This window comes from Xiphophorus couchianus, chromosome 12 (genome assembly GCF_001444195.1).
Source record: "Xiphophorus couchianus chromosome 12, X_couchianus-1.0, whole genome shotgun sequence".
In the NCBI taxonomy this organism is placed as follows: Eukaryota; Metazoa; Chordata; class Actinopteri; order Cyprinodontiformes; family Poeciliidae; genus Xiphophorus; species Xiphophorus couchianus.
In genome coordinates, this window is record NC_040239.1 from 10114640 (window position 1) to 10139980 (window position 25341).

A 25341-nucleotide genomic window follows, 5' to 3' on the forward strand; every position below is an offset into this window, starting at 1 on the left:
TGAAAATAAAGTGTATCTATCTTTGGCAGGAAATCGCATGCATTATTACGTCATTTCTATTAAATCAGTGTAAAAAGGTCTTCAGACAATATTATCGTTTATCGCAATAATTTTTTGAGACAATTAATCGCTCAGCAAAATTTGCTATCGTGACAGGCCTAGTTCCACTTGTGGACGATTTACTCACCAGACTGTCCGGGGTGCACTGGTGGCAACACTGACCCATAACGGGTCTGAACATGCCCAGACAGGAGGGGACAGTCACACGTTTCTTGATCTTCGGTTCCCATGACAACTGCAAGGTAGGAATACGCAAATATGTCACTTAAACCAGGACTAAAAAGACACAAACTTAGTGGTGATGATGGAGGCTCTCAAAGGGAAATCATTCCAACAAGCAGAGGTCAGATTTCAGAAAAGCCAGCAAGATTTCACAACAATTCAGGAAAAGAAACAGTTTGAATTTGTGACAGGGTGTTAAAGACTTTGTTTCTGGTCTGACTTTGAGAAAACAGAAAATTCAATTCTAGGATTTATATTTTCAAAAGATACGATTTGTAGTTGAAAATTAGTCACTTAACAGTTCCAGTTAAAGTGCTGAAATAAAAAGCAAAAACTTGTCACACTGCAGCACAGAACACTGAATTAATTCTTAAAAATATATCTGTTAAAATAATTTGACATTTCATCAGCCTTCATCTACCTGCCACTTCCTGTCATCTTCTTCATCTTTTCCACCAGTAGTAACCTCTGGTGTTTCCACTGCAGTTTCTAATTGCGATCCGATACAGCTGAAAAACCACCTCACGCTAGCTCAAAAACTTTTTATAGAAAAACATGAGGCTTTTTTAAAATTGTCGTGTTTCCATTAATTTATTTTCATAATTTCAATTTGTGCAATCAGATGGTCAAGGAAACGCAGTTAATGATCCCTTTGAGAACCAATAATGAATGCACAGAACATTTCAAACCGTGTGTGTGTGTCCTGTTTACTAATCAGCTGCGGTTTGGTCTTGTTTGTCAGTAATATTTCTCAGTTTGATAAACACAAAAAGGCTTCTTATCTTGCTTGGTGTGTGGCGTTACTGTGAATGGTTTGGCGCTAGAGGGATCATGCCGTTTAGACAAGATGAGTTAATGAATCCCCTGAAATCAATGACTGAAATAATGAAGATGGATTCCAGAAGACTCAGTCAGAGGCAAAAAAGGCCTGACACTGCAGCAGTGACAAAGCTTTCATTTAAATATCAATAATTTGAACTGCCACAGTAACTCTGTGGAAAAAGTATAAAGGAAGGAAGGAGGAGGAGAAACAGTGAATGATTCAAGCGTGTAGGCAAAGTTTTTGTATTCATGCAGTATTTAGTAATCCTTTGAAAACTCTGTTCGTTTTCTGATGGCTCGACATGACTCACTGACGCATCACACAGCATTCTGTGATTTGGTAAACATCAAACAGAATTAAGCACAGGGGGCCAAGCGTGTTCTCTAGTGATTGTGAAGAACAAAGCGGTTGAGATTAGCGCACACAGGGTAAGAGGAAAAGGACAGTGGGAGACAAGCAGAGTTCTTACAGCAGGTCTATTTTGCTGAATTGGTGGAAGGCTTGTGTTGTTGTTTATCCTATCTCCTTTCTCGTTCAACATCATGCAGCCCCTGCAGATTTATTGCCAGACACCTATCAAGAAAACAAAGCAGAAACAATCAAATTATCTGCCATCATGTTAAATACTGAGGTTTTTTGTTGTTTTTTTTTTTTACATTTTGACTACTATAAAATGTTTCGGAGTGAATTCAAAAACAAGTCTTTCACAGAGACTGATTTAGCTGAGATTATAACTTCCTGCTGATTTTCTCAAATCCATGTGGAATTTATAAAATTATACAAGCTTGGACTTAGCCATAAAACTCCACCAACATTTTTGCAAAATGAGCAAGAATCAAACTATTTTGTAGCCACCAAGAAGTTTCCACCAAAGAAATATCTGGATATTTAACCACTCTTCTTGGCATGTATGGTACGTTTTTTCAAGAAGATTGTAATTTGTAAACAAAACCACGTGGACGATAAATGTAGCTCCCATTGGACAGAAATGACGGGGTCCAATCAGAGCAAAAACACGGAAAAAAACTTGGAAATCCGGTGCAGCATTTTTGTTGTGCACATTTCAAGAGAAGCTCATTTATAATCTAAAGCATAAAATTAATGACAATTTCCTGATTGGTATGTAGACTTCTGACCGAAACTGTAACCTTTTTAAGTTGAGGCCGAAAAGCGTTTCATTGCACTGGTTTGTCATTTTATTAAAACTGTAGTTTTAAAACTTCTGCGATAACTTATGTATGCAGGCAGGAATAAAACAAGGAAATATTTTCTCCTAGGAGGTTAGAGGTGGAGGGGAGCTTTGCTCAGGAGCAGCAGGGCACTCACCGGTGGGTTATAAATCATTAAAGCTTATATAACTATTGTTGGTCCCTCGGCCACTTGGATATGCATTAATGAGAACTGGTCAAAATCTAATGGGTTCAGACCTAAACAGATTAGTGAATATATAGAACTGGCTGTGCTGGTCTTCAAGTGAGTAATCAGATAAAACTAAGGTAGTTTTACTGCAGATCAAGAAGAGGTCTGCAATCTCCTAGGAAATAAAGTTGCCATCCTGTGAAAATATACATTGGTTCGTGGAAACCTTAGTTTCCACTACAAAAGGATGAAGATGTGTCCTGATGTCATCAAGTGCTCTTTAAATATATCCGTGTTCATCCATCAGATTCAGAAAACTCATTATGCTCAGGAGACGCTCCCTTTGCATCTCTGTCTTTCACTCTGTTGATCCCTCTCTGCCCCATTAACTTTGCTAATTAAAACTTAAGATGCACCCATGGGGAGACGCTCCATTTCAACTAGCTCCAAGTTCCCACATTCATTAACAAGTCCAGTGGGAATACAGACATTGAGAAGAGGTTCTCCAGGCTCTGGGAATCTTTGCAGATATAGAGGACAAGATGGCAGTAAAACTGTGGGGTAAAACGGGGCCAAAGGGCGTAAAGCTGTGAATTAATAAGGCCAGAGAATCACCAAAGGCTCAAATTGGACTGTATAATAAATGCAAGAGGGAATAAAAGAACACATAGAAAAAGATAAAGACAGCATTATGCTAAGACTGTGGAGTTTTACTCTAAATGTGACTGTTTAAGTTGCAGCTTATATAGGCTTAACATAATCTTAAGTTTACAAACAGGCTTCAAACTTTGCTGACTCAAAGTTATAATATCCCAATTAATTCACTAAAGAATCAGAGAAGGGAGCTAAAGATGAGGGTGATGGCAAGGAGGACTTTCAAATGTCAACACTTGGAGTGCATCACCATTATCAGAGGCGAAAGGCTGCTGCAATGACATTAAAAGGTTTTACCATCAATAACATTGTTTACAGAAGGATGTAAACAATGTCCTGAAAATGCTTGTTTGATGTATATTGAAACTAATGTTGCTTTTCCAGAAATGACATCTTGTATTGTTTTACTATCTTTTCAATGATGACTATCTAAATAAAGTCAAAAAACTTTTTTTTTGACTGCTTTAACTGCTATTTTATGGGGTTGGTGGGGGATATCAAGTGTACAATAATCAAATGTAAGGAAAGATAATAATCCTTTTAACACCTTAGTTAATTTCATAAAGATGTAGATATTATAAACTTAAATGTTTTCTCTTGTTTATGATGAGTACAATATTGACGGTGTATATGTTGCCATCCAATGAATCAATTTTATATTGATTTATAATCTTTGAGTTAAATTACGACAATTATTATTCCTTAAGAAAATTATAACATTGTCTAGAAAAGTAGATCCTTACATTGCAAGTTATTATTTTCATAAATATGTTACACTTTTTAGATCTACATTATTACTTCTTTTAGCTGATGTGCTAATAAGCTAACGGTGCAACTACACCGAACTTCTCTCTTTGCACAATTTTGTCCAAAACTAAGAATAAATACCATTGGTGCCACAAAATATGTAAATAACTTCATAAGTAAGTAATTATGAACATGCATTAATTACCTTAACCAAACAGTTTGACTGCTACACTGTTGATGAATGACAACATATTTACAAAAAGAGGCTAGCTACACGGTAGCTAAAAACTCAGTAAAAGAAAAAATTGTCAAAATAACAGCTAACTTGAAACCACAAGTAAACACCTACGGTACCAGAATATTGATTCTCTATTATATATAATTTTTATGGAGTTTGCAGAAATATTAGCTGTCCTCACCTCCTGCTACAGTCTTGAAATGCTGAAGCTTGAAGCCAATAAGAGGCCTTACCCACCTGAAGGTATTTAAGCTAAACAACCTGTCAATCAAACACTGACTGCAACTCCCAGGAAAAAAGTATTAATCCATATTTGGACCTTTCTTTCTTCAACGTCCTTCCCTGAACACTAGAGGCTCCAAGTGTGCAAATAACATAAAAAAAACAGATTATAAAGAAAATATTTCATCTGGACTTTTTTTATGCTTCAGCTGAATAGTGTTTCATCATCTCATTGTTCTTTTTGCTGCGGTGCACAACTGCAATAATGTTCCACCTACAGCACATCACTGCTGAGACAAAAACAAACATTTGATGAAAATGTGATATAATAAAACTTTAGTCAATGTGATGACTAAAACTGAACTGCTCTTTTTTAAAGCCAAAGTGTAACTTAGAGGATTTAAGGACAAGTAAAGTCACAGATTGAAAGCTCATTTAAAAAAATCCTTCATCTTCCTTTTCTTTGTAGAGAAAGAAGTATTGAAGAAACTACTGTGGCAGCAAAAAAGAGATGAGCAACATCTAAATCCCTTTGTAATTCTAGTGTTTGGTTACCATCCTGTGATATATACCACTGGAGCATGACAGTATAGCACAGTGGACTATAAAAGAAGGATTTTTCTATGCCAAGAACTCTATCACAGCTTTGCTTTAAGCACAGTGTGACTATATTTTACCATAAATAGTTCTCAAAAAGTCATCCCTGCTTTAATCTCTGGTTGAATGACAGGTTGCATATTTTAATCATCCATGTTGGGTTTTTTTATCTCTTAGCAGAATCAATACTGCAGCAGCAAGGCTCCGAACAAATGCTGCAGAGGAAGTAAATCTGCACAGGGCACCAGGTTTGGTTAAGACTGATTGGTTTCAACAAAACCCAAATTATACTGATAGAAGAACCCAACACGTTACACACATATCTGTTCAACTAAAATTACTTTTAACATACTTTCATTACCGTGGAATAAAAAGAGGCAACATGTTTGGGAAGACCAACAGTTATTATGTGGTGAGTAATTTGCTATTAAGCATTATCTTTTAGAAAATAAAATAAAAAACACGGCTGTCACAGTTGGTAGAAGTGTTGCATTGCAGCAGGAAGGTCCTTGGTTCAAATCCAAGCTTGTGCTCCTAAGCTCTGGAGCAAACCCTCTCAAAACCTAAAATCTTCATAAATTATTGACTCCTTTAAATTAGTACTGAAAATAACAGCATTCCCATAAAGTCAATGTCAAATTTATTAATACAGCACTCTTAAAAACAGGTTTAAAACGGCACCAAACTGCAGTACAGAAATGATATAAGTTGGTGAAAAAAGAAAGAGAAAAAAAGGTAAAAAGAAATTCTTTATCGGTTCATTTTAATCATGTCTTGACGTTTTATATTAAATTTGCACTTTGTTTACTTTTTAATGTGATGGTTTAATATTAACCTTTTGTTCTTTTAATGTTATTCAGTGTTAATGTGATTCTCTACCTTTTTCCTTTGTTTTGCAGTAAAGCTTGTTAAATTAAGTTGTAAATGGTGCAATACAGAGAAACCTGACTTGCAAGAGTCATAAATAATTAAATCACAGGAGCAAAAACTTCTACATGCCAAGCCCCCTGACTAGTGTTTTTTTTTTCCGTTGCCTTTTCTCAATGTTCTTTGATCTTAAAATAATGTGATCATGAATTTTATAATTAAGCTGTAATGATCGCTGTCATCATTACTGAAGAGTTTCCTTGGAGTCCCAACTTCTCTATCTCACCAATAAACCTTAGAAGAGGAGGTAAGTCCACCAGAGCCTGAAGCATGAAAGAACACCACCTTTCATCAGGGCACCGCCACAAGCATCATGGTGAGTTGCATCCCAACTTGGTGCAGTAACTGCACTGGAACTGACAGAGTTTGCAATCTAAGGTGGGAATGTCTGAAGGAGTCATCAAGGTGTCTCTTCCTGCCTCAAGAGATTATTTTTGGAGGCGATGTTGCAGAAAAAAAAATCAGTTTAGCAAGAACTTCCTTTAACCTCTCCCATATTCTGTTTAATCTCCTGCCATCTGGTACATGATATCACTATTGATTCAAAAGGTAATAAAATATTACAAATATATTAAGTTGTCATGATTTTGTCCGCACGTTAACTAGTAATCATCTAGAATGTCATAAAACGTTCCATTACAAGACAAAGTTTGTTTCTTTTTAATTTTGTTAACCACAAAATCTTGCCTCTGCCGCCAGTGTAATCATGAAATATTTTACAGCCTTTACAGATTCTCCATCTTGGGAAACATTGAATAATTTAGTCCCCCAATAACATAATTTAGTTTTGTTTTATTTTTGTAGTCGACTGAAGAAAGTTTTTAACATAAAGGAAATGCCAAACATGCCCTACGGGCTGCAAGCACTGCTGTAATTAGCTTTAAATGTTATTTTCTGATCTCATGCCTGTATTACCTGTTTGTATTTTTAACCATTGTTTTGAAAAATGCATGATAAAGAATTAATGTTATCGTTTTTCTGTGCTGTGTTGTGCCAACAAAAAAAATCCCTAATGCCTGCTGGCTGTTTTCACTCGATTCAGCAGGCATAAAACAATAAGGAGGTTGCGCTCAGTACAGTACGAACTTTAAAACACAAAGGGAAAAAAACTCTACACACTGGCCATTAATTATCTAAACAAACAACATTTATAGCTGCACGTTAATGAATTTTTAATGCTTGGTATATTTTGATATTGCTTGTGTTTCATTGTTGCTGACGTTTTACTGTTATTAGCCGTTGAGTTGTTTTATTGTGTTTTATTTCATGGTTCCTGGATATGTTGCGCATATGGAGTTTAAACCTCTGCGAGAAGCTCATTTATACAAATAAATGAAAATTAAAATTAAATCAGTATTCATTAAAAACAAAACTAAATAAATAGAAAGATTGAAGAGGTTGTGTGTGCACAATCTGGTCGATTTAAAATGATGGAAACTTATTTTGGACAAACATCTTGTCGAGTCTCAGACTCTCCTTTAATTTGCATTTAAATTTGAATGTGTGCATGTGTATAGATGTACTGTAAAGATTAGACTCATTTATATACAACAACACCATTCAGTTCACATGCAACACCTTATCTTCTGGAGTAACTCCATACTGCTTCTGCGTAAAGCAACTTTCAATTGAAGACGTCAATTACAAGTGGTGTATTATAAGAATGTAATGAATGCCATTTGTCTGTCCCACCAGGCATGTCCTATTTATTTTTATAGAAAGATTTTGCTTACTTAGCATGAAGCCATTCCCCTGCACACTGCTCACATAATGTGTGTTTTGATACCGATGTATAGAAAGGAATGTGCAATTTATATACTTGAATTGTTTGCATCTGAATCGACTCAAAGAAGGTTTGATGGTTTAAAACAGAAAAGCTTTAAATTTCTCTACACTGCTTTGAACTTTAACTTTCATACAGATGAATCATTTTAGAAGCCAATTAAAAAAGGTAATTTATCTCAATTTATTTAGTGTAAAAGTGAAACTAATGTACAGATTCCTGATATATTTCCAGCGATCTGTGCTGTTGATTTTAATCAAAAGTATAAAGTAAGTATGCAATTGAAAAGCAGATTTTTATTGCAAAGAAAGGCTTTTGCTAATCCATGGCTACAATGGATAATGAGTTATTAAGTTGCCAACATAACTAAAAAAATACAAAATTTCCCATTTATGATTTTCAAATTGGTAGTGTCATGTGTTTTCCAGGCACATATTGACATTTTATAGAACAATCAAGTAGCCATGTTAACTTCAGTTATAAAAACTTTATATATATATCAAATATGACTTAAATTACAAATTCAAATTTCTTTTAACGCCTCAGTCTTTTTAAAAAGTCAATCTCTCTGAAACTCCACCTTCAGGAAGTCATCACAACATCACTCCTCTATTAACCCTTTAACAATGTTTTACCTACATTTTTACTGTGAAGTAGCTCCCATAAGGAGCTCAGCAGACGCGCACTTCCACCAGGTGTTTGCTATTTGCTGCTGGCTAGTCTGGAGGAGCTGAGTTGGGGAGTCGCAGGGGACAGTCTGCTCTTTGAGACAGAAGCTTAGAAACTGCAGCTCCTCTTTGGAGCTGTGTCTTAAAGGTGGTGCTCGATACCCCAGGCGTTTTGCACCGCTGAATGGTTGCCATGGGAGATTAAAAGATTTCTCAAACATGCATGAAACCAAGGCGACAGTCCAGGTATGTTTTTGATGAGGAAATAACATTATAACATAATGTAAGGCTCAAAAAAGTCAATTTTACACAATACTAATGCTTTAACTATTGGCCAGAATACATTAAAATCTTTCTATAATACATACGTGGCATAATTTACCCTACAGAGGAACATCTAACCATGCTCTATAGCAGGGATCTACAAATCCAAGGCTCCTGCAACTTTTAGATGCATCTCTGCTTCAACACCCGAGTCAAATAATGACAACATTAGCAGGACTGTGGGGAACTTGACTCCATGTTGAGAAGATAATTCAACCATTTAATTCAGGTATGTTGGACCAGGAACACTTCTTAAAGTTACAGGACACCAGGCCCAGAGGTCTAGATGTTGGCATGGTAGGCCTACATCCTGGACAGGTCGCCAGTTCATCACAGCCTGCACAAACTCCTACCTGACAGCAACTTTAGATGTATGTTAGGTTATGAATTTTTCCACCAGACTGCGCTGACTTTTTCTGGGCGAGAAGTCATTCAGCATTCCTCCTTTGCGTTATTTACAACCTCTAAGAAATGTAACTAATGTTAGACATTCATCAAAGCTCTACGGTTAGGTTTATCTCGACTCTGATAGATGATGACTGTGACAAAGATAACATAAATACTCAGTATACATAATGTAAACTGCTTACACTTAAAGGTCTCAGGAAGTTACAATCAATCTGTGATGGCTGGGAAAAAATATCCTCGACGTGAGACTGGGACTTTGCACATTAAATTATTTCATAACAGTTTATTCTCAACTCTCACATAAAAGCTGTCAAGTCTTCTTAAACATTCTTGGTTTCTGAATCAATTACCAGACAGGCATGTGGCATAACTCATCAGGTTGCATAGCTGTTTTTGAATTATATTTTAGGTGAATTTCCCTAAATTAACACAAATCGCACATGGCTGAGAGTCTAAAAAAGTATCAACGTGTGCCTCACAACTTGTATATTTCTAAGAGTTTGGGACATTAAAAGATGGTGAAGATTCTTTTCCTTCTTATTCCAACATAAATATGGCACATTGGCTCAGGTGTCTTGCATCACACAGTGATTAATAAAACATTGCAGCTGTCAGGGAGAGATGAAGATCTGCTTAAAGGTACAGGAGAGGAGGAGAAAAACAGAGGTGTAAAAAGGGAAAATGAAGTGTGTCTGACACATAATTAGAGCTCTTTTTTGTGACACCACAAGCGAGGCAGGAACCTTTTTATCTGACAGTATCAGATAGAAATGACTCAGTGATGATCATAATTATCATCAGATCCTATTAGTCAAAAACATGTTGATCAGTGTAATTATCCAATCCTGTTAGTCCCAAACAATCTTGACTCCATTTGATGTGCCTTACACATCAAATGGGCAGATTTTTTTTTCTCCAGATTTAATGTTTTTTAAGAAAACCTCAAAAGGTTTCACTAAATCTCTGTTTTCCCTCTGATCCTCAGTATATCTCAGACATTTTTCCTCAATCTGTTTGTCATCTTTTGTGACCCGAGTGGGAACACAAAGTTCATAATAAAGCACATGTTTATATAGACAAAGCCGTTTTCAGACCTTTAGCCCATTTCCGGCCGGTCATTTTGTCCTCCCTCTGCAGGTTGTTTTGTTCTGTTTCAGTGCTAAAGTGAACGTCACATGATGACAACAAACCTCACGCAATCATCCGACAAATGGACACACATTTCAGAGCATTTAAGTCTGATACACTGAGGGGGAAATGGGAAATAAAATATTGTGATACAATTTAATAGTAAACAAAGCGATTTTAGAGGTTGTTTCATACAGTTTTTTTGTGGTAGTTTTGTTTACAAGTTTATTTAAAACTAAGCAAATGTGAGCACTATGAATAACCACTGGTGTTCTTGAGGATCTTGAAAATGGGACACAATGAATTAAACAGAGATTTTAAATAAACATTCAGAACCAAGAATCCACCTTCAGCCAAAGGTTTGTGCATTATTTCCCTTTAAACTCTGATCAATAGATTGTGTGTCCAGTGTGTTTCTTATGTTTCAGTAAATATAGATTAGTTTGATTAATAATAAATGTGTACTTTTACTCAAACAGCAACTTTAAATGATTTTTTTTTTCTTCATAGAGAAGAAAGTCCTTATCGAAGACATGCTGCAGAGCTGGGAAAAAGTAAATCATGTAAATTCGAAAATTTATGTCAAATTTGCAATAAAATGGTGAACCACTGTGATTTGAAAATAATTTAATTTATTTACATAATCTTGTATAAATGTGCAATGTTTTTGCATCAGAAAATGGACCCATGTTGCTTCTGCTTGCATGTTTAGCAGTGAACGTCTTCTTGCACAGCTTATAGCTTTGTGTTGGGTTGGAGGTTCGTCCCATTAGCCAAGACGTCTATTACTGAAGCAGCTTCTGTGTTTATGCTTCCACTGTCAATACATCATGTTGAATGCATAAGTGTTATCATAGGCATGGCTGTTCCTGCTCAATGGGAAAACAATGTACACTGTTTGCACTGCACTGATGCAAGCACCTAGTCTGTTTAACCTTAACATGCATGTTTTTAGACTGTTGAAGGAAACTTGGGTAACTGGAGAAAACTTATGGCTTCCTCGGAGAGCACACTACATGTAAACACAAACAGTCTAGCAACAGGCTAACCAATGTTGTACCATGGAGCCTTTTCTCAGTTGGCTCTTTGAAAACCATGATGGATTCTTTATATATTGCTCTATACCTTTACCTTTTTAATAAAACAGTCGACATACCAAGCTCCATCTGGCTCCCTGCTGACCTTCAGCTACTCCTCTCAAGGCTCTATGACCATGTATAGGCTGCATCATTTGTATGCTACAAATACCAAACTTTGTATCCATGTAAAAGTTAAAACGTTTTCAGACAGTTGGAAATCACTAACTGGAAAAATGTAGTTAAATTGATAAAAATGCTAATCAGAGTTAATTTGATAAATCCACAGGTCACATACAAAAGTACATGGTGATTTTGCAGTTAGAAAACAACATTTATCTTTTCTAATCAAGCAGCATAAACACCAAACAGCTGCTAGACTATCATAAAAGCCCAGATGAGTTCAAGAGGGAACTGAGGGTGATGCGATGTTTCTCATTCAAAGCTTCTAGCAAATACCAGTAAACTTTCTCAAATGGAAACAGGAGATGATACAAAAATTAAATATAGCTTTAGATATATTTTTATTTTTATTTGAAATGAAATTTAACAATGTTTAGTTATACGACTGTCTAGTTTTTAACAAGAGCCACCAGTCAATGTTGAGTTCAGTATCAATACCACTCATCATTTTGTACTTTTTACCAAACATTTTCAACAACAGATGATTTAAATTAATATTGTCTGTTAATGTCTACTGAAAGGAAAATGTTCTGTATCAATAAGTATTATATGTTGGGAGATGGTAACTCGTATTTTGGTTTGATCGGGTCACAATGTGTGAAATTTCATTGTGGCAGATGGCTCAAACTGTAATCAACTGAAATAACACCCCATTAAACAAACTACACATGAAATGTAATTATTTTTATGATTATTGGTCTCCATAATTCATCATTATTATTAAACCACACCAGAAATATACTGGAATGGTTAAACAGACAAAATGTTGTTTTTGTAAACCAAAACAAATGATTGTTACATTTCATCTCAGGATTTATATTGTGGAATATATTTGGTAGGGCATATCTAAAATATTCAAAAGATATCTAGGTTGGGAGAAAGCACCTAGAAAGAAACGACTTGACACGCCACTGGATGGTTTTTGCAAAGCAGCCAATCCATGTATTTATTTTTGGTGCTGATTGGTTGAACCCTGAACAGTAGAGACCAATAAGGCTGTAGATGTTAGTTTCAGCTGTAGCGTTAAGAAGGTTTCCACTCTGTGTATTAATGTATATTAAGGTGTATTTGGTTATTGAACTATTAAAGCAAGCAGTTATAAATGTTTCTGAAGAGTGAATGCAGATTTCAGCTGTTGGTGTGGAATTGAGGTCACCAAACCCCACAAATATCAACGTCCACCGTACATCCTCTCCTTTAACTGTTGCCCTTTACCTTAATTCACTTTAAAAAAGTTTATTATGACTCAGTTTCATTCTGGTAACTAAACTGTTATCCCACTGCTTAAACTTGATCAAGCAGTGGGATAACAATGTTATGGCAATACTTTCTAAAGGTCTTTACAAACTCCACCAGAACAGAGAAAGTATTATTTTTTAACTTGATGCTTTAAGATCAAGAAGGCAGTTCTTGCCGGGAAGGGCACTTCTAAGTTCTTGTAAGTATAATTCATAATTCTTGGACACAAAAGAAAAAGTTGTGCCCAGAATAAACATCAAGAATAAGTTAATTGAGCGCTTAAACCACAAATGACAGCGAAAACAAAGTTTTCTGTTCTTGTGGAGTCCGATGGTTTGTTTTATCTGAACCGCACATACTTACACTTGAACTCCAATTAAACTTCTCCCTTATTTACAGTGTTTGTAAATTATGCACAGATTCTCCAGGGACATGTTAGCATGCCCCAAAGCTGGTCTGAAAAAGGTTCTCTCACACACACACACACACCCACACACACCCACACACACACACCCACACACGCCCACACACACACACACACATAAAACTGTTGACAGTTATTCTACCTAATTAGGCAGAAAGGGGAATTAGCTTAACTCAATAAGGTAAGTGAACATAATACACTTGAAGTGGAAGAAAAGAAGCCTCTTTTGGGCTTATGTGTTGTTTACAAGATATTTGTGGTCATTCACACCTCGTGCTTTTTTAAATTAGAGGCTTTCTGCAGCTTGTAAAGAAAATGTTTATCTACTCCATTTGATACAGACTGCACAGATTTTTTTTACTGTGTGGTACCTGAAACCAATCAAAAAAGCTCTGTATTTGCAGCCAGCATTTTAAATCCAAAAGGCTACTATCTGCGTTATCAGCTTACACTTTACAAGAATTTAAATATAGAAAAATATGCAAAAACTGAAGCAATCCTGGCCTTTGTAAAGACTTTTCTGATCCTGACTAGGATCAGAAAAGTTTGAGGTGATGTTTTTAGTGTTTACTAGTTTTAAGAAAACTTTAATATCTGCTTTGAAATTCAGTTTTTACTCAAGCTTCTGCAAACCTTACTTTATACTTGTCTTATGCCATTTCTCTTTTGTGTTTTTATTTATTATGACCATGACAATAACAAATTCTGACTAAAAGTTGGTACTGTTCTATTAAATGTTATTTTCTAACATAATCAAAATAAAATCAAGCAAAATTATTAAAAGCATGGGTAGCTGACCTGGGGATGCATAGGACATCTGCTTAGAGAGCAAGAAGATTTTTTGTTACAAATGGAGATTTTTATTTTACATATTTTCCAGGTTATTGTGAATTATCCACTTAATCTGCACATATTTAATGTATTTAGTAAAAGTTAGCTTAAATGTGCAGAAGTTTCAAGAATAGCATAGCTGTACATTTAGTTACAATGTTCTGTAAGAAAGTTAAAGTATAAAGTATGGTATATTAGCCTTCTGTAGAAACATAGTCTTTATTAATATGCATAAAAACAACTGCCTATTCAGGCAGTTTCAGTCACTGTCAGCAAAATGTGGATATTTATTTTATCACCAACTCTAATGCTGTGTAGGAGTGGATTTTCATTAGAAAGAGGATTATGTTGTCCTCACAAGACATTTGAAGAGAATTCTTGTATTAATATATTGTACTGCACGTCTTTTAAAGCCATATGATGCATGTCGATTGTAACTAAAAATGAAAGCTACTGTTATTACATAATCATCTCTCGTACGCTGACAATTAATGGCTGTGAACCCCTTAACTTTGATGGCTCCACTGTCAGCATGTTTGTGTAAGAAATTTCTACAAGCGCTCTACCTCTGACATTAAAGTGAAACCTGTGTGCTGCTGCAGGAAGAAAAAGAGCAAAGTAAAGTTATAGAATTCCTTTTGTTCTGGGAAATCAATGAAACTCCCTGGCTCAATGACGCACAGCCACTGATTCACAGATTGATTTTCCGGGTGCGGACGCAGTGAAGCAGTGAGACGGCCAACACATCCAGGTGCATCGTAGTGTACCTTTGCCCTATTAGCATTCTTTTCCAACAGCCTGGTGCGCGCACTGTAAATAAAAGCCTATTATATCGTTGTCCCTGTGGCGCTTTCTATTTGCCGGCTCAGCACAATCCTCATGCTCTATTGATTTGTTTAAGGATCATAGAGATGCCAAAGACGAGCTGTTAATACCACTTTTAAATACAAAATGTGCACTCAGTTTTTTTTTTCTGTCTTACTTATCTTTTTCCAAATTACTTCTGCTGTGGAAGATAAATACTTTCTGAAAGCAATAAACATTTGTTACTGTGATAGCAGTCACAGCTTAGCTATTGGTGTTCTAAAAGTGACGCATCCATTTGTGAACCAATTCTTAAAGATGACCTAAAATGCTGACTGGAACAGGTTAGGATAGGTCTGTGGGCTGCACAAAATATGCTTTTTGCAGAAAAACATTCTCAGATGATTAATGAGATTTTAGTCTGATCAGTTTTAGGGTGTCTTGCCACTTTAAATCCAAATAAGCTGCTGCTGGCCACGCCCCCCAACTCAAGTAAAAATGGCTGCAAACAAATGAGCTATTACACAACCGCACATTTTTAAGAAGCATAAGTAGAGCTTCCTGCACAACCAACAAGAATACAGCAAGTACTTTCTGGGTGGTAAGTCAACAACAAAACATTTGTCTTTTCCAACAGCCATTTTACAGCACATGCAGTAGTAAAACCAGCTGACCAAATGTGCCGGAGGTCCAGTTGGATTGCTAGGTAACAGGCTAGGATTCATTTGAGTTGCTAGGTGACGAGCTCAGCTTTGTTTGGGTTGCCAGCGAGGGGCAGTGCCAGCTGATTTTGTGATGTTACATTCTGGAGTTTTTTTGAAACGGCTCATTTTCCAGACACAAAAAGAATTAACCTATTACCAAAAAACAGCTGATTTTAGAAATTCACATTGAAAAATGTGAATTTGGCATAAGACGTCCCCTTTAAACACATTTGTGACTCATCTTTGACTTTAGGGAAACAATTACGTGAAAAGTCAATTGTGCCACGCATCTCAAATAGCTCAAATATTTTAAGTAGAGAATTTTGAAAAACTATGTCGATTAATTTCAAGTTAAGATACCACTGAGCGAGAGGCATCGCCATCAATCACCGGTGAAGGAAAGCAAAAAGCCAAACCCACATAAAACATCAGGTCGTTATGCAGCAGGCGTGTTGCTGTGGCTGCAATTTGAATGTCACAAAACCAAAAGGTTTGTGACCCTTTGGGTGCACTTGCAACTGGATTTTTGTATAATTCAATTACAGCAACATTGGCATCACACGTAAAATATGAATTAGGCATTTTGAAAGAACTGAGTAATATTTAGTTGAATTATCTGCATTGGATTCTGTTAAAGATGGCACTGGACTAAAGGAGCACTGCACAGCCATTACCATTTTACACTCGCCCTTTGTCAGGATCTGTGTTTTTCTGTGTTTATTTAGAGTTTTCTGTGTCCTTGAGTCTCTTCGTTGTCCTGTCCTCCCCTTGATTGTTCCCAGGTGTGTCTCGTTTCTGTGATTACCCGCCCATGTATTTAACTCCACCTGTGTTCCTTGTTCCTCGTCGGGTCCTTGTCGTTGTATGTCGTTGTCAATGTCTAGTCGTCGTGTCCATCTGCCTGCTGCTCGTTGTTTGGACTGTGTTCCCGTCATTAAAATCATCATTTTCATTTCTACCTGGGTCTCAAGCGTCTGCCTCACCACCTCACACCGCACCGCTTCATGACAGAAGGACCCGACCAGACCGAACGGTGAGGCACGCTATTTTTACTTTTCATCATGGACCCAACCCAGAGGAGTTAAAGGAGCTGACGGAAACGATCAGCGAGTATGAGGAGGCTATGGCCAAGCCGTACGCTGCCGGCCGACGCCTCGGTTTCGCCATCCGCTTGGGACTGTTGCTGGACTACTGGGTTCCTCGTTTTCCGCACCCGGGGTTGGTGGAGTTGCAGAGGGAGGCAGAGTGGGAGCGTAAGGCGGCCCTAGCCGTCATGGCTGGCGAACCTCTGCCTCCCAAGCCGCACAGTTTCTCCGCCAGCCCAGATCCCGCTCCAGTTCCGGGACCAGCAACTCCAGCCAGCGTTCCAGCCGGCGCCCCCGAGGCCGTTTCAGCCGGCGCACTCCAGGCCGAATCAGCCGGCGTTCCGGTCGGCGCACCCCCGGCCAAGTCAGCCGGCGTTCCAGCCGGCGCACCCGAGGCCGAATCAGCCGGCGTTCCAGCCGGCGCACCCGAGGCCGTTCCAGCCGGCGTTCCTGCCGGCGCACCGGAGGCCGTTCCAGCCGGCGTTCCTGCCGGCGCACCGGAGGCCGTTCCTGCCGGCGCACCGGAGGCCGTTCCTGCCGGCGTTCCTGCCGGCGCACCGGAGGCCGTTCCAGCCGGCGTTCCTGCAGGCGCACCGGAGGCCGTTCCAGCCGGCGTTCCTGCCGGCGCACCCGAGGCCGAATCAGCCGGCGTTCCAGCCGGCGCACCCGAGGCCGAATCAGCCGGCGTTCCAGCCGGCGCACCCGAGGCCGTATCAGCCGGCGTTCCAGCCGGCGCACCCGAGGCCGAATCAGCCGGCGTTCCTGCCGGCGCACCGGAGGCCGTTCCAGCCGGCGTTCCTGCCGGCGCACCGGAGGCCGTTCCAGCCGGCGTTCCTGCCGGCGCACCCGAGACCCAGACCCCCTGCGTTCCTCCCGAGACCCAGACCCCCTGCGTTCCTCCCGAGACCCAGACCCCCTGCGTTCCTCCCGAGACCCAGACCCCCTGCGTTCCTCCCGAGACCGAGACCCCCTGCGTTCCTCCCGAGACCGAGACCCCCTGCGTTCCTCCCGAGACCGAGACCCCCTGCGTTCCTCCCGAGACCGAGACTCCCAGCGATCCACCCGAGACCGAGACTCCCAGCGTTCCGACCGAGACTCAGTCCCCGTCCGTTCCACCCGAGACTCAGACCCCCAGTGTTCCACCTGAGACTCAGACCCCCAGTGTTCCACCCGAGACCCCGACTCTCTGTGCTTCACCAGAGACCCTGCCTCGGGGGGCTCGTCGTCGCCGTCTGTGGGCGGCCCCCGGGACTCATCATGGCCACCTCCAGCGCCGCGGACGGCCGCCGGACCGCCTCCGTGGTTCCCGCCTCCAGCGCCGCGGACGGCCGCCGGACCGCCTCCGTGGTTCCCGCCTCCAGCGCCGCGGACGGCCGCCGGACCGCCTCCGTGGTTCCCGCCTCCAGCGCCGCGGACGGCCGCCGGACCGCCTCTGTGGTTCCCGCCTCCTTTGCCTCCGCCCACCCTGTGGGTAGTTTTTTGTTTGTTTATGGACTCTTGGCCCTTCTTGTGTTTCCGCCCACGATGGTGGGTTGTTTTTTGTTTTTCTGGACTCTGGCCCCCCGTCCAGCGCCCCTCCGCCCACCCTTGTTGTGTTTTTTTTTTGTGGGCGTCTGGTAGCCGCCCTTGAGGGGGGGGTACTGTCAGGATCTGTGTTTTTCTGTGTTTATTTAGAGTTTTCTGTGTCCTTGAGTCTCTTCGTTGTCCTGTCCTCCCCTTGATTGTTCCCAGGTGTGTCTCGTTTCTGTGATTACCCGCCCATGTATTTAACTCCACCTGTGTTCCTTGTTCCTCGTCGGGTCCTTGTCGTTGTATGTCGTTGTCAATGTCTAGTCGTCGTGTCCATCTGCCTGCTGCTCGTTGTTTGGACTGTGTTCCCGTCATTAAAATCATCATTTTCATTTCTACCTGGGTCTCAAGCGTCTGCCTCACCACCTCACACCGCAGCGCTTCATGACACCCTTTAATCTCATGGAGGTAATGGCTCTGACTGCCTCCTGAAGTGGCATGAAGAGGCGTTAGTAAGTTAATATCTACAGGACAATGATCACAGATTGAACGTATGCACTAAAGGTACAAACATGGAAGATAACTTCTTCCTAGACAATCAAGCAGCTGGTGCATCTCTGAGTTTAAGCATTTAATAAACATCCATCAGGTTTCTGGATTAATCATCATTTTTGTAGATTTCTTTTGTGTGAGATTCATAAGATTCTTGTCACAAAAGGACATATTTTCCTGACTCCTATCTTCATAAATCTAAGCTTCATGTCAGATAATACTCTGCAGTGACTGCCGATCAATTCAGCTTCCTTCATTCAGTGACTTTGATAGACAATTCGTCTAAAGCCTGCTTAGAGGTTATTTTTTTATATCTATTGTTCCTATCAAGCTTCTCAACTCTATAAATAAATAGCTTTTTCCCCCCATTTGGTCAGTTTTTTTCCACCCGATTCAAAGTTGATATATCAAATAATTATTCCCCTTCATCAAACTTCAACTCTAAATGTCAACACATACCATCAAAACAGTTTAATACTTTAACTACTTTTTAAAATGTTTTCTTCAGTTTAATCTCAGCTGAGAAAATCTTATTTTAGTCAAATTTAGGATTGTTTTAATTCTTCCCTGTGATCGTTCATGTCAGTCTCTGCATTAAAGGGAGTTCAGAGTGTTTTTGATGTTACTGTGCTGCTATGAGAAGAAGTAAATGGGTCTGGTTTGTACTGATCTTAAAGCAAATGAGCATCTTTAAAGATTTTTTTAGTTTCAATTATATCTCAATATTGACTATCTCGACAACCCTACTTATTTTTTTTCATGCAAAAAATTTTTAAAAAGTGGATTAAGATTAATTTAGAAGTGAATCTTTCCCAACTTTTATGTATAAACAAAGGCTTTTCTTGCATTCACACAACTTTTTATACTAGAGATTTGTATATCTTATAATTAGAACATTTTGAAGAAGAGGGACTGGAATAAATGGAAATTAGTAGAAAAAAGCAGCCATCACACAGCTGATCACTTTTAAAAACCTTTTAAAAGTCTGAGAAATAATTTCAAAGAAACCGCGTTGGCACATTAAATGAACATTTTCTCTTTTCTGTACAAAATACAAGAGAAATGTGCAGTGCCTGAAGGGTACGCACTGTACTGCACAGTGTGCAAGCAATGCATCAATGACGAGACCTTATACAACTGTGACCCTACAATTCTCATAAAGCATCAAGATGTATTCCTCAGGCCTGAGGCAGTTCATCTGAAGCCACAGAGGACATTGTTCACGTTTTTAATCAGACTTTTACCTCAGCCTCTTTAGATGAGACTAATGTTTTAATTCAAATTATAAACCTTCTAGATATTAAAAGTAAATACTTGAGGGTTTTACTGCAGGTATTTTATTGAGGTTGGATGAAGTGTGTTAAAAACATTAATTAATCACATTTTGAAACAGAAGGTAAAGCACAGCTTTAATGTGGTCTTCCCTTCTGTTTTCTAGTTCAAAAAAGATATTTTAGATAATATTTTAAATAAAAATTGTCCATAAACTTCCAGACGTTCTCAAGCACATTATGACACCATAAACTTGAGTAACCTTTTGTGTCATTTCTGGCCACTTGTATTTATTTATGGTAATAAACAGCAATTTACCAAGAGAACAATAAAGACCTTTTCTAAAACATAATAAATAAAGCGACTGAAATCCATCATATGCAAGTCAAATCAATTTCCTTTACTAATCACTTTTGCCTTAAAAGGGCACATTCTGTGCACACACTCAGTCCATCTCTAGTCACTTGCAACAATAAATCTGGCCTGTTTTATGTGCATCATTCCTAAAATTATAATGTGAAATTCTATGCAAATTTGCCTCATGGCTGAGAAGCTTTTCAAGCACAAGAGAAAGAAGGCAATTTTGCAATGTCTCATGATCACAACTTTAGCAGCAGATTAATCTAATACAACTGAGGCTGAGGGATCTGTGGTTATATGTCAGACTGAGAGAGGAAGACATGTGAGTGTCATTAAGTGGGCTCAATGAGGAGCCTCTGGGCTGCCAGGGGTAAATATTCTTTGTGAGACTCTCCATTCCTCTTTTGCTGTGGGTGTACGGTTTGAGAAAAACAGTGGTGTGACTGTTTACCTTAGTGCCAACCTCTCTTACTTCTCTGCAGAGTGAAAATAGCAAAACTTCCTCTCAGGCTAATACTCAAAACAATGTGCAGCTTATTTGGGTCTTGAAAAACATAAAACACAAATTGAAAAAGAAATGCTCTGGATTCAATAGAGAGAAAGTAAAAAAAAAAAAAAAAAATTTTCTGACCACATACTTAATTGAAACAATCAAAAATAATCAAAATAAGTGGGGTAGCAGAGAACCTGTCAACATTATTTATATTCCTTTGCTTTTTTAGAACCACAAACATGATGGACCAACACAAAATGGTGAGAAAGAAAAAAAACCATATTCTTAAACCTTAAAAGCATTTATTCTCCTCCCCGTCAGTCAGTACTTTCACTTTTCTAAGTATTTTGGGATTTATAACCACAGACAGACTTTAGATAATCCTTTTTTGCAAAATAGATGCCGTGTATAAACATCATCTTACTCAATTAGGTTTTAGTCTGGACTTTGACTGGGCCATTCTAACTCATCAATAGGCTTTAAACTATTTTACACTCTGTGGCTTTATTTTTAATGTTGTTCTGGTAGTTCCACCCTAGTCTCAGGTCTGTAAGAGACTTTAACAGGGCTTTTTGCCAGTATTTCTTTTTTAACACTATCCATCTCCAATACATTATACTGACACTGCCATGTTTCACCATGGCGTGTTCAAGATAATGTGCTTTTCTGCCACATACAGTGACCAAAAGTAAATCTTTTTAATCATTTATGGACACATTGTAACTGTTTCTCCTACATTACAAACCACTGATTGGATTTCTTAGAGGTTTTCACCAAAGACAAGATCTGTGGAGTGCACAAAACGTTGTCCTTTCCACCTTAGCTAAGGATCTCTATAGATCTATTTGAGTAGTGTTTTCCTAAATATTGGTTCTTCAATAAATCTTTAGCAATATTAAGATTTTAATCACAACACTGGCTAGTATCTATGTGACTTCAGAAGCCAACTGGATTATATTCAGGGATAAACTGGTGGAATACTGGTCAAGTTCATAAAATTCCCATTAAAGTGGGTTGTGGTTCAAAAAGTACAACCTCTGTGCTCCTCATATGCAAAATTAAGACATCTCCAACTAAAACATGGTTGCAGAAATCAGATGACTTTTATGTTACAGCAGATAAATTATTAGAACAAACCTGACCCTGGGTATCAATGACTATATTAGCGGAAGCCTCACACAAAGTTATCTGTCTTATGAAATACAATATCAGGACCATAAAACAAGCACTGGAGCTAAACTACACAGAAGGCCCTGTATTAAATGGCAGGCAGTTAATTGACATTTGTTAACTATGCTGGAACAAAATGAGATAATTCATCTGATTAAACCTGGCAGGACACTGACTAATGAATTAATTATCAATAAACTTTAGGGTGTAGATTTGTGATAGAAAACAGAATCAACATGAGAATATTAACTTCCATTTGGAAGTTACTTATTTCAGCACTCAGAAATGTGAGGACCTAAGTGTGTAACGTTGGATTAAATATCCATTTTACAACTAGAGTTGTTAAAATTTGGCAGATGACTCAAACACTTGAGTTATCTTCTTCTTGAAGATGAGAAGCAACATGTGTACAAAGAGTGAAGACCCTCAGGGGAGCCATCACATCAGAGTAACCAACAGTCGCTTTAATGCATCTCACAACTGACTCCGATTACCCCTGGTGACGTACACAAACATTAAAATGAACCCACATGTCAAATTGCCTATTGGGTATCATAAAATGTATATTTTATTGTTTGGATGTAAGTGAAGTTGAAATAATGGACTTCAGAAGCTTTGGATATAGAACCGTGACCAGCTGTTATACAACTGAGAGCAATAAAAACGACACCACCAAGTGATCGCTACAGTTAGTATTAATGTTTACAAGCCGTTGTTGCAACTTGGAAATGAGCTGAGCAGAAGGTGGTTTGAATGTTTTTAACTGAATGGTTTTAACAGCAGAAGCAATACGTTCAAAACCACAACAAAAACACTTTTCTGAATCTGCATCAACCTGACGGCACATAAACTAATCTGGTTTAGTAAAAAAGTTACATAACACCAAGTAATCCTCTTATGTTTCTGTCTTGATGATTGGTTTGTTCCATGGTGTCAAATGCATATTGGTTACCTGGAAATGTTGAAGTCTAAATGACATTCTGAGTTCAAAAAGTATTCAAAAATAAAGCGGTGGTGATATTATTGGTATAGATTGAGATGATGATTATACATAATTTGCAATATATTTTTCCTCATTTTTCTCTCTTATATGCCCTTCAAGCACTTGATCTGACCCTCACCATCTAGATGACTAATCAGTGACAAATCCACATCCAACAAGCTGTAAAGTGTGGCGATGTGGCACTCAAAGTCAGTAAATAAACTTACAGCACCTAAACATTGCATAAACACAAGATAAAATAAAAAGTAGATTTAAAAACGTATGTGCTGACTGGCTTTTGAAACAGAAAGGAAAATAGTTCCAGAGTCTGTGGGCCACTAATCAGATGTTAGTAAGGGCCACCTGGTCACAGGAACCTGACGGATATATGGGTGCAGATGTCATCAATATAACCTGGTGCCTGTCTGAAAAGCTCTCCAAGTCATAAATATGTGCCAACAATTACTGCATTCCAAGAAACACTCTCCAAGAGCAATATTTTTTACACGCTGGTGGTCTGATATATGCAGCTCCAATTTAAGCAAATTCTTTTTTTCATAAAGTTGCACTTACACTGAAATTAGGTCTATTTCTAAATATATCCAGCTCATTCTCACATTTAATGTTTTTGATATGCATGCAACAACTTTATTATTCTCATCATGCTAGACAAATATTTGTTTTGATTTTAATTTGTAGGCTATAGTATGTGTGATTATTGTTTTTAGAAGAACATTTTGGATTTAAAGATAACAGTCATTAGAGGGAGCTGTACTTCCAATAGAAAAGTTGGTGATTATGAACACCGTTCAAAAGGAGCAGTAACCTCAGACAGCAGCAGCCTCTTGCAGCAATGAGCTGCCCTGTGCGAAAACATCACAACGTTAACTTGGCCTCTAACTTCCTCATATCCCACTAAGCATCTGTGGGATAAAACAAGAAAACATTTTAATCCATTTTAGCTTATCTTTGCCACTTTCAGGGTTTGCAGGATCTGCAACTAATATCTCTGGGTTTGATCCCAGAGGAAAGTTTGAGTTCTTATGAATCCATGCCCTTATGCTGAATGACAGCATATGAAGATCACAACCAAGTTCAGGAAGGTGGTTTTGAAGACTAACTCAGAGATTTGGGTGTTTAGGGATCGTGTATTTAACAGCTGAATAAGTACATGTTGTACATGTCCCTCAAGTATGAAATGAAAAGATGCAGTAAAATATACGTATACTTATAATATACTTTGGGTTCACCAACAAGGAGTCTCGCAAAACTTACATTACATTCAACATTACATGCCACTTGTGATTTTATAACAAAAAAAAGTTAAAATAGTTCTCAATACAAGCATTTTAGTTAATAGAACCTTAACAATGTAATGGCTTTAAGGTCATTTTCAACAGCAGACAAAATCTATAAGTGGTTAGCTTATTCACTAGAGGTGCACTGGTAAACAAATTCACACTGAAATATCCGGTACAATCCTGTTGGTTCGGTCCATGTGTAGAACTAAGTGTCCAATGCAGAATTCTGTAGTGCAACTTTTAAAAATAAAACAGAAAACTGCCAGCTCTCAATAAACTCACTTTATGGGTTTCTAATGCAGAAACCCAACATGGCAAAGGAAAGGTGGACCAATCCAAAGTTTTGTCAGGTGTAAGCATCTTTAAACATCAATAAGATGCATACAGTAACGCAGCAGTTTCCCTCCTGAGCATTCTGATGGTTGGACATTCCCATCTTGTTTCTTTTTGTGTATAATTCTTTGACCAGATATCTTCAAGAATCTGGAAATTGTTCCTGAGGATGAACCAGACTTGTTCAGCTCAAACAATTATCTCCCTGATATCTTAGCTGATTTAATTTGAGCAGTGTGTTCACGGTGTGCCTCCAGTTAATTCAAATATCATAAACTATCAGAAGTTTCCAAAGCCATTATGTCATCTGGGCTTTCCCCTCTTTGTTTACAAATAATGATCATTCTGAATGCAAACTTGGGAGTTTGAAGAAAATCATAAATACATATCTGATATATTCTTTGTCTAATTATTGTGATATTTAGCAAAAAGAACTTATTTTGGTAATTCTAACTGACCTAAAACAAGAGAAGACTTGTCTGATTTAACTTTAACTTTTAGTTTCAGCTGTATAAGCAAAGAAAAAAATCCCTCTGATTTGAGCAAGCTAAATCTTCTTATGTAGTGACTCAAATGGAGCACCTGAAGTTTTAAACTTTTTAGGGTCAACAGATTTTTAGATTTAGCTATGCTCATTGCCTTTACCAAGGGTACTAAGAAGCAGAGTTTTCTTACTTAGAGTTAGCCTGAAGGACTGCAGCACTTAACTTTATTTGTGATTGTGTCAAGGATATACACACCCGGTGTAAAGCACCTGAGGCCTGTTCAGGGGCGTTCTGTAAACAAACAGCTTTCTTCTTACTTGAGTTGCTTTGGAGGACCCATTTCACCTGCTGGATGTGGGAACAGAACCTGCTAGTACC

The 25341-nt window shown here is 38.4% G+C and overlaps 1 protein-coding gene across 3 annotated transcripts in view; it reads right to left on the minus strand.

The window, feature by feature from the left end:
• The window catches only part of gpat2 (glycerol-3-phosphate acyltransferase 2, mitochondrial), a 145299-nt gene that overhangs the window by 48233 nt on the left and 71725 nt on the right, over positions 1 to 25341 (minus strand). For all 3 annotated transcript variants that reach the window (XM_028033987.1, XM_028033988.1, XM_028033986.1), the window contains exons 3-4: positions 1575 to 1678; positions 188 to 295 (exon numbers count right to left, since the gene is read on the minus strand). In XM_028033987.1, coding sequence (XP_027889788.1) covers positions 188 to 295; positions 1575 to 1649 — 183 coding nt within the window. In that variant the 5' untranslated portion in view covers positions 1650 to 1678. The remainder of the gene's footprint in view (positions 1 to 187; positions 296 to 1574; positions 1679 to 25341) is intronic.